This window comes from Musa acuminata, chromosome BXJ1-6 (genome assembly GCF_036884655.1).
Source record: "Musa acuminata AAA Group cultivar baxijiao chromosome BXJ1-6, Cavendish_Baxijiao_AAA, whole genome shotgun sequence".
In the NCBI taxonomy this organism is placed as follows: Eukaryota; Viridiplantae; Streptophyta; class Magnoliopsida; order Zingiberales; family Musaceae; genus Musa; species Musa acuminata.
In genome coordinates this window covers 19,846,975-19,857,401 of record NC_088332.1, presented here as the reverse complement: position 1 = coordinate 19,857,401, position 10,427 = coordinate 19,846,975, and the positions used below count along the sequence as shown (strand labels likewise).

Sequence of the window (10,427 nt, the reverse complement as noted above, 5' to 3'; positions counted from 1 at the left end):
ATGAGGTGGAGCTGATCCACTTCGGGGAACGTCATCCCAATTTTCACAGTCAGATTGGGTCGGTTCCTTTTCAGGGGTACCTCGGTGAGTTGCTCGGGGGGCTCCAGCTCCATCGGCACTATGGTCCCCTCGTGGGGGTTAGGGACTTAACGGAGGTGTGACTTCCCCGGGAGAGTAACCGCCGTAAGATACCATCACCTTGACTCTCCCGGATCACTTCGAGATTCCCCAATCCCCGCCGAAGTCGGAAACTTGATGGCCCAATGGTAGGTGGATACCACCACCTTTAACTTGTTGAGCATCGGTCGGCTGAGGATGACATTGTAGGCCGAGGGTAGATCGACTACCATGAAGGTAGTCATTATTGTCTATGCTCTCAGATCTTCCTCGATGGTGACAGGGAGGATGGCGGTCCTGAGCGAGGAGATGGAATCCCCCGTGAATCCAGTGAGTGTCGATGCCATAGGGGTGAGGTCCTCCTTGGTCAAACTGAGCTTCTTAAAGACATCGAGGTACAGGACGTCGGCGGAACTCCTGATGTCGACCATCACCCTTTTGACTCGAGTGTTGGCGATCCGAATGGAGATCACCAAAGCATTATCATGATGGGAGCACTCGACTTCTTTGGCTCCGAAAGTGATTTCAGGCTCGAGCTCGGGCCAGAGACGTTTCTCGACCGCGCTTCGAGCGTAGGCCTTCCTCGCCGCTGAGCTGTTGCCGTCGGCTGCTGGTCCTCCAAAGTTGATGTCGATCTGTCTTTCGATGGGTCCCCTAGGGCGTGGAGTCGCTTCTCGGGGTTTCTTGAGATAGCGCCTGAGGTGACCTCTCTGGATCAGTTCCTCAATTTGATTCTAGAGGTCGTGGTAGTCTTCCGTGTCATGGCCATAGTCATAGTGGAACCTGCAATATTTGGACTGATCTTTGTGAGTAGTTTTCATGGGGTTGGGCTGTCGCTAGAGACCTTTCTCCCTGATTTGGAGAAAGATCTCGGTACGAGACGTGTTCAGAGGGAGAGGTGGGGGCCTCGGGAGCAGTAACTCTTGTCGGTCGGGCCTCCGGTGGGGTTGCACTTGGGCTGCTGAGGTCATTCCCTAGGATTGTTCCGCCCTTGGCCTCTTGCCATCCATGCGCTTTCCCACCACCAAAGCTTCGACGGCAATGTACTGGTTAGCGCGTTGGAGAATCTCGAGGATGGTTACTGGCAGCTTCTCGATTAGCTACCAGAAGAACCTTGAAGGCTTCAAGCCCATCAGAAATGCCTGCATGATTAAAGAGGGGTGAGCATTTGGGAATCCCCGGATCTCAGTGGCGAAACGTGCCACAAACTAAGAGAGTGACTCATCTTCGTGCTGAGATAACACGGGAAAGGTGGCCATGGAAGGCCTGGGTCGTACGCTAGTGAGGAAGTTCTGCTCAAACTCCCTGGTGAGCTGGTCGAAGGACACGATTGAGGACTGGCACAGCCGGCTGAACCACGCTCGTGTTGGTCCCCTAAAGGTGGTTGAGAATGCCCGACACATCAGTGCATCGAAGGTGCCATATAGGGCCATCTGAGCCCGAAATGCGGCAACATGCTCTGCGGGGTCGGAGTTGCCATCATAGGTCTCCAATGCTGGCAGCTTGAAGTTGAGGGTGTTAGGATCAAGAGCACTAAGAGGGGGGGGGGTGGGGGGTGGGGGGTGAATTAGTGCAGCAGAAAACTTTCGACGATTAAAATCGCGTTCGTACGATAAGAGCGATTTCAGTAGAAAATCCGATTCGTAAATCACTTTAACTTGTAACCAAGCAAGATGCAGTTAAAGCAAAGATATAAAGGTAGTTTGCAGTTATGATAGAAATCAGAACGTAAACACAAACTGAAATATGATGTTCGTACGATAAAAATGATTTACGTCTAAACACCGATTCGGAAAATGCAGAGCTTGAAACAAGATCGTATATGTGCAGAAGGTAGTACGCTATTGAGGAGATTTGCAGTAAGGATAAGATGCTCAAAGTAAATGCAAACCGAGATTTAGAGTGGTTCGGTCAATCTTGACCTACTCCACTTTTGGCTTCCTCCACCGACGAGATCACCGACGTCAACTAGAGGCCTTCCTTCAATAGGCGAAGGCCAACCACCCTTTTACAGTTTCACTCCTTTTGACGAGCTTAGGAGACAAGCCTTACAGAATTTTCTTTCCTCTCTTAACAGATTAGAACTTAGAAGAAAAGAGGAAGAAGAACTTTCAACTCATACAACACTTTTGAGCTCTAAAAATCACAAAGTAAAATCAGAATTTCGGTGGTTTCTAGGTGCCCTTTCAGTGCTGAAAGGGTGGGGTATTTATAGGCCCCAACCCAGTTTGAATTTGGAGCTCAAAACTATCAATTCCCGCAATTCCGGGATCTGGCGGTTGCACCGCCTGGCAGAGCTCGAAGACTGAGCCTCTGGGCGATGCCACCTCCTGTCAGGGGCGGTTGCACCTCCTGCCAGAGCTCGAAGACCGAGCTCAGGCGGTGCCACTGCCTGACTGAGGCGGTTGCATCGCTCAGCCAGAGCTCGGAGACTGAGCCTAGGCGGTGCCACCTCCTGTCAGGGGCGGTTGCACTGCCCAGTCTCGCTCGAAGACTGAGCCCAGGCGGTGCCACCGCCTGGCTGGGGCGGTTGCACCGCCCAGTCTTGCTCGGAGACTGAGCCCAGGTGGTGCCACCGCTTGGCTTGGGCGGTTCAACCACCTGGCAGAAATCAGGGTCCGAATGGGTTGATCCATTCGGCTCAATTTGGGTTTTTCAGGGGCCCAATTGTCCCAAGATTAAGTTAATGGGATCACCTCCCATTTCCAACTTAATTATTATGCTAACTATGATATTTCCTAAGACATTTACTGTAACTTGCTCCGGTGCGTCAATCGCTTCTTCCGGCGAGCTTCCGGCGAACTTCCGTCGATCATCCGATGAACCCTCGGTGATGCTCCTGCGGACTTCCGGCAAACTCCTGGACTTGCGACGATCCACTTGGCGAGTTCCAACGAGCTTCTTTGGCAAGCTCATGGACTTCTCGGATTTGTTCCCGCAGAACCTCCGATGACTGTCCGAACTTCCGTCGAACTCTCGAACTCCCAACGTGATCATTGTCTTGACTCCGGCTCAACTCCTACTGCATGTCTTTCTTCCATCGTAGTTAATCCTGCACACTTACAACAAAACTTCGATCGAGACAATTAATCCTAAGTAATTAACCAAGTTGTCCGGCATGTCATTGGTCCCTCGACGCTTCGTCCGATTCTTCGGCGCATCGTCCTCTCCTGCAGCCTATTGCCCAATCGACCAATTGACTCCGCAACTCCAATATCCTTGGCACAATACCCGCTCTTCTTGGCCCGATACCCGAGTCCACGACTCAAAGCCTTCTGTCGATACGTCGACCGATCCACCGGCCCGACGTCCAATCTTCTAACATGTTCCTCCGGCACAACATGATTTTCCTGCTTTAATTGTCTCATCCTGATCGAAGCATCCTGCGTCACTCAAAACGCAGATTAAATCATAAACATATATCAAGTAGTTTCATCATCAAAATACGAGATTCAACAATCTCCCCCTTTTTGATGATGACAACCACTTGATGACGGAGTTAAACTTAACTCCCGGAGTTTAAACAAACTCCCCCTATCAATATGCCATATTGATAAACCTTGAATACAAACTGAATTCAAGTCATTGCAATATTCATTATGAATACTTGCAACACGTCATCATGAACTTATGCATAAACTTATGCATACAAACTGAATTCAAGTCATTGCAATATTCATCATGAATACTTGCAACACGTCATCATGAACGTATGCATAACATCATACTTCTCCCCCTTTGTCATCAACAAAAAGGAGAGGTCCAACTATTCTTGTGTTTGGAATATTAGTTTAACTTATTGCATGAAAAACATAATATCAAGTTTTATCATCATGCAGTTTTGAAGCCAGAAAATTTAGCAAATGTTACATTATGCTTAGAACATTTAGGCTATCAAGTTTTAGATATGCAAGTTTTACAGCATACAAGATAGCACTTTTAGAACATGCAAGCTAGCAATGTTACAACATTTTAGAACTTGCAAGCTAGCAATTTAGAGATGTTCAAGAAGGCAACTCTTGCTTCTTAAAATATGCAAGTTGCAAGCTAGCAAATTTTTGCTTCCTTTGCAATGTTTGAGCTCACAATTTTGCTTCCTTTGCAAGGTGTAAGTTTAGCATGTTTAATTTTCTTGAGATAGCAACTATTTACTTCTCTTTATACTACAAGCTAGCAATTTTTACGATATGCAAGTTTTACTACATACAAGCTAGCAAAAATTTTGAAAGCAAATGCAAGATAGCTTTCTTGTGTAAGCTTATGATTCTTGCTTCCTATTGCAATATGCAAGTTGCAAGTTTTGCTTCTTGAGATAGGCAAGGTAGCACTTTTGCAATTTTTGTTTGGCAAGCTTGTGATGTTCAAGATAACAAGCTCTTTCTTCTCTTTTGAGAAGTGTCATTTTTGCTTTCTTTGCAAAGTGCAAGCTAGCAAAATGCCAAACTAGTAAGAGATAATGTTTTACATGAGGCAAGCAAACAATTTGGCAAGTGTTACATTTGCATCGTCTCTTTAGAGGAGTGTAATTTTTGCTTTCATCTTGAATTGTGTAAGCTAGCTAGTTTGCCTCTTTTCATGATGTCCACGCTAGAAATTCTTGCTCCCCCTTTGTCATTATCAAAAAGAAGGGAAGACCCTTTTTTCAATTTTCAGATTATGACAAAGGTAAGTATCAATTTTATTTGTGCATCATTATATATTCAAATTAAAACATACACAATTTCAAAAACCTTATTTTTCATGCACGATACCGAAAAATAAATCAATCATCATTAATGGGTATATCATACATGATACTCAAACATTAAAATTTTTAAGCATTTATCAACATGTTGATCATGATACCAAACATTCATCATTTAAAGCATTCATGATACATATCATATGCAATACATCATGTACATCATTGTCATAAGTATTGCATGCATCATTTCAAATTCATGAATATTTCATCATTGCATGCATCATGCCAAATCATAAAATATACAATCATCATTAATGCATGATTTCTAATCATCATTTATTTTGCAACATGATGGTACCAAATTTGTCAAATTACATTCTACTATACATGATCGAAACTTCTTATTTGTATATATCAAAATAAATTAATGAATATTTCATGTATTCTTATCATCACATAAGGAATATCAAGAAGAATTATTAGGTGATGAGATAAACATTTCATTAATACAAGGAATTGCATAAAAATCATATCATGAAAGATTAGAACATGTGAATACCAAAAGACATGATTTCTTTTTGAAAAACCTACTCCATAATTAATCAAAAGAAAATCTTAGGAGAACGATTAATGAAAAAATCTTGATTCATAATAAATCTTAATTTGTAAATATCACGGAACCAAGATCATGATTTTGGATAAAACTCATTCAAATTCAAATCACCAAAAATCATTTTTATGGTTCACAAAATTCGTAATATAAGTAGATTAATGATTTCATTGATAATATATTTTCCCTTTTTTTAAGTATTTCATTTTAAGTGATTGATTTCATGTTAGCATGCTTTTTCATTTATGTTAAACATACATCAACGTTTAGGATCGAAAAATAAATTTCATCATAAAACCATCAAGATCAATAGATTCTCAAAAATAAATTATTATGATCAAGAAAATCCGAAAATGAAATTTAACACTTTCATGCATTCGGACAAAGTTTTGCTATTGATTTTCAAGTTCAGTTATGAAGATAAAACATGCTCATGATCATAAAAATTTTGTATCCAAAACACATAATTTCCAACATGTTATTAAGGCATGTAATAGTGTAAAATCATCATGGCAATTAAGTGATTTGAACATTGAATCAAGAAAGTCCGAAAAATAATCTTAACAAGTTCATGCATTCGAGCACATTTTTGCCATAGTTTTTCAAATACACTCATGAAAATAACACATGCTTATCATCATGTATAGCTTAAAATCTCATGCATAAAATTGTTAATCAAAATATTTAATATTACATCATTATGCATTTCTTCAAATCAAACATGATTTTTTTAAATCAAAATTAAGAAATAACAATGGAAATCAACGTAATACACATTATTACTTCTTAACCATGATTTCATATTTTCAATCAAAATTATTTTATTTGTTTATCATAAAATATGCAATATTATCATTTTCAAAATTACTTAGCATGATCATAATTTTTTTTTAAACATGTAATTTTTAAGAAAATTAATTCTAAACTAAAAAAGAAAATACATCATGAAAGCATCAAGTAATTTCAAAATAAATTAGGAGGATTTCGATTACCTCATCATTGAAAGCGGTTAAGGCGTAGTTTGCCACCTCGCCTTTCTTGATTTTCTCCTCGTCTTCGGAGGAGCTCGATTCATCCCACTTTGTGTTCTTCTTCTTTGACCTCTTTTTTCGTTCAAGTTTATTGTTTATTTTAGATTTTTGTTTAATAAACTTATTAAGATTTAGTGTTCGAAGTTCAAGTTCATCATTGTCCTCATCACTTGAGTCATCGCTCAAGTGGTATTCATTGTCCGGAGTTCCAAATCCTTCCTATCCTTTGGAAGGTGATTTTGTTCATCATGTTCATCATGTGCATTGTACACCATTTCATATGTCATCAACGAACCAATTAGTTCTTCAAGTGGTAAGTTGTTTAGGTTTTTAGCTTCTTGTATTGCAGTTACTTTTGAATCCCACTTCTTAGAAAGAGAACGCAAAATCTTGTTTACGAGTTTAAAATCCAAAAAATATTTTCCAAGAGCTCTTAAACTATTGACGACATCCGTGAAACGGGTGTACATGTCGCCTATAGTCTCGCTTGGTTGCATTCGAAAAAGCTCAAAATCATGCAATAAAATGTTAACTTTCGAGTCTTTGACTCTACTAGTTCCCTCGTGCGTGATTTCAAGTGTTCGCCAAATGTCAAAAGCTGTTTCGCACATAGAAATCCGATTGAACTCATTTTTGTCTAAAGTGCAAAATAAGGCATTCATAGCCTTTGCGTTTAAAGAAAAATACTTCTTCTCCAAATTCGACCATTTGTTCATCGATTTAGAGGGAAGTTGAAAACGGTTTTCAACGATATTTCATAAATCCAAATTCATAGAAATCAAGAAAACTCTCATTCGAGTTTTCCAATAAGTGTAGTCCAATCCATTAAACAACGGTGGACGAACTACCGATAAGCCCTCTTGAAAGCCATGAAGAGCCATTTCTCTAAGGTGTAAATCCGAAATGAGAAATACCAGGCTCTGATACCAATTGTTAGGATCAAGAGCACTAAGAGGGGGGGGGGGGGGGGGGTGATGAATTAGTGCAGCAGAAAACTTTCGATGATTAAAATCGCGTTCGTACGATAAAAGCGATTTCAGTAGAAAATCCGATTCGTAAATCACTTTAACTTGTAACCAAGCAAGATGCAATTAAAGCAAAGATATAAAGGCAGTTTGCAGTTATGATAGAAATCAGAACAAAAACGCAAACTGAAATATGATGTTTGTACGATAAAAATGATTTACGTCTAAATGCCGATTCGGAAAATGCAGAGCTTGAAACACGATCGTATATGCACAGAAGGCAGTAAGCTATTGAGGAGATTTGCAGTAAGGATAAGATGCTCAAAGTAAATGCAAACCGAGATTTAGAGTGGTTTGGTCAATCTTGACCTACTCCACTTTTGGATTCCTCCACCGATGAGGTCACCGGCGTTAACTAGAGGCCTTCCTTCAATAGGCGAAGGCCAACTACCCTTTTATAGTTTCACTCCTTTTGACGGGCTTAGGAGACAACCCTTACAGAATTTTCTTTCATCTCTTAACAGATTAGAACTTGGAAGAAAAGAGGAAGAAGAACTTTCAACTCATACAACACTTTTGAGCTCTAAAAATCACAAAGTAAAATCAGAATTTCGGTGGTTTCTAGGTGCCCTTTCAGTGCTGAAAGGGTGGGGTATTTATAGGCCCCAACCCAGTTTGAATTTGGAGCTCAAAACTGTCAATTCCCGAAATTCTGGGATCTGGCCGTTGCACCGCCTGGCAGAGCTCGAAGACTGAGCCTTTGGGCGGTGCCACCTCCTATCAGGGGCGGTTGCACCTCCTGCCAGAGCTCGAAGACCGAGCTCAGGCGGTGCCACCGCCTGACTGAGGCGGTTGCACCGCTCAACCAGAGCTCGGATACCGAGCCCAAGCGATGCCACCTCCTGTTAGGGGCGGTTGCACCGCCTAGTCTCGCTCGGAGACTGAGCCCAGGCGGTGCCACTGCCTGGCTGGGGCGGTTGCACTGCCCAGTCTTGCTCAGAGACTGAGCCCAGGCAGTGCCACCGCCTGGCTTGGGCAGTTCAACCGCCTGGCAGAAATCAGGGTCCGAATGGGTTGATCCATTCGGCCCAATTTGAGTTTTTCAGGGGCCCAATTGCCCCAAGATTAAGTTAATGGGATCACCTCCCATTTCCAACTTAATCATTATGCTAACTACGATATTTCCTAAGACATTTACTGCAACTTGCTCCGGTGCGTCAATCGCTTCTTCCGGCGAGCTTCCGGCGAACTTCCGTCGATCATCCGATGAACCCTCGGTGATGCTCCTGCGGACTTCTGGGAAACTCCTGGACTTGCGACGATCCACTTGGTGAGTTCCGACGAGCTTCTTTGGCAAGCTCATGGACTTCTCGGATTTGTTCCCGTAGAACCTCCGACGACTGTCCGAACTTCCATCGAACTCTCGAACTCCCAACGTGATCATTGTCTTGACTCCGGCGCAACTCCTGCTGCATGTCTTTCTTCCATCGTAGTTAATCCTGCTCACTTAAAACAAAACTTCAATCTAGACAATTAATCCTAAGCAATTAACCAAGTTGTCCGGCATGTCATTGGTCCCTCGAAGCTTCGTCCGATTCTTCGGTGCATCGTCCTCTCCTGCAGCCTATTGCCCAATTGACCAGTTGACTCTGCAACTCCGATATCCTTGGCACAATACCCGCTTTTCTTGGCCGGATACCCGAGTCCACGGCCCGAAGCCTTCTGTCGATACGTCGACCGATCCACCGGCCCGACGTCCAATCTTCTGACATGTTCCTCCAGCACATCATGATTTTTCTGCTTTAATTGTCTCATCCTGATCGAAGCATCCTATGTCACTCAAAATGCAGATTAAATCATAAATATATATCAAGTAGTTTCATCATCAAAATACGATATTCAATAGAGGGGTATAGGCTTGTCCTGTATTTCCTGAGTAAAAGGGGATCCGCCCGAGCCACCTTCGTTCGACTCGCTCCGCGATTTCTGGAACTCGTGCTGGAACTCGTCCAAGCATTGGTTGACCCGGGACAATTGGATCCTGAACAAGTCATTCGCCGAGGTGGATGATATGGTGTTAGGCTCGGAGCGGGGTGGTGTGATTCAGTAGGGTGCGGGTATGCTCTGCTCAAGCGGACCTCTCGGGTCCGTCATTTGGTCTCAGGCTTCTCCTATCTCGACCTACTCCCTGCTCGACCTTTGCCGGGTTGGGTCAGTCGAGGGAGCTGCTAGCCGCATGATCTGGGGAATGAGTGGGATGAGCGTCTGTATTATCCCCGCCATTGCTTGTACTTGCTTGGTCAGGCTGAGGAATGCCTCGTGCAACACAGCCGAGGGTCCTACAATAAGTCCAGGGGGTGACCACCCCGGGTCATTGAACAGGCGCCAATAGCGATCTGGCGTCGAGGTCGGGATCCCCCCATCTCTATGGACGAGGAGGGATTGATCTCCGGGCCCGACGGAGGGGTGACCAGTCGGTGGTTCTCTTTCGGGGAGAGCTCCTACGAGATGCTCCTACGACATGGCCCTCCTTTGAGCACCAAAAATGTTGGTAAACAAATGTGCCGTGGCTGGTGAGTTGGCACGGCTCGGTCCGCGAGTCGATGTCGGGAGTCTTCTGCCGGTTGAGTTGGACGCCAAGGTAGGCCGAGCCCTCACGATGGGGTGTTGATCAGTGTTTCTCGGTCTGGGCACCGTCTGCATTGAGCAGCGTCTCTCTATTCCCGGGCTGGTGGTAGCTCGCCTTTGTTCAGCGAATGGCGATTCCTAGGTCGAGACGCTCGTGGCTCGAGGGTGGCCACTTGCTTGTAAAAATAGCCTTCGTCGGGTGATTCCCAACTTTGGACCCTCCGACGAGCAAGTCAGTAGTTGTGTTTCTCTTCTCTTTTTTTTGCCCTCTCCCTCTGGCCGGATGCCGGCCAGGGGCTTTTATATTATTGTACAAGGGTCAGTCACACACGGGTTCAGTGTGGCGGTTGATCCTCGGGGGATGAGACGGTACTATGCAGTCGCTATCCCAG

At 43.8% G+C, this 10,427-nt stretch overlaps 1 protein-coding gene across 1 annotated transcript; it reads right to left on the bottom strand.

Moving 5' to 3' along the window:
• Positions 1–368: 368 nt before the first annotated feature.
• On the bottom strand, positions 369–1,550 carry LOC135677487 (uncharacterized). The gene is made up of 2 exons (XM_065189850.1): positions 1,395–1,550; positions 369–827 (listed from the first exon to the last, which is right to left on the bottom strand). The coding sequence occupies exons 1-2, from the start codon at positions 1,548–1,550 to the stop codon at positions 369–371; spliced, it is 615 nt and encodes a 204-aa protein (XP_065045922.1).
• Between the last annotated feature and the right edge of the window lie 8,877 nt (positions 1,551–10,427).

Excerpts from the sequence above, each read along its gene's own strand:
- LOC135677487 (XM_065189850.1), bottom strand. The coding sequence starts at position 1,550 with ATGGCCCTATATGGCACCTTCGATGCACTGATGTGTCGGGCATTCTCA. Across the intron at positions 828-1,394 it reads AGCAGAACTTCCTCACTAGC|AGAGGTCACCTCAGGCGCTA; the intron begins GTACGACCCAGG and ends GAACTGATCCAG.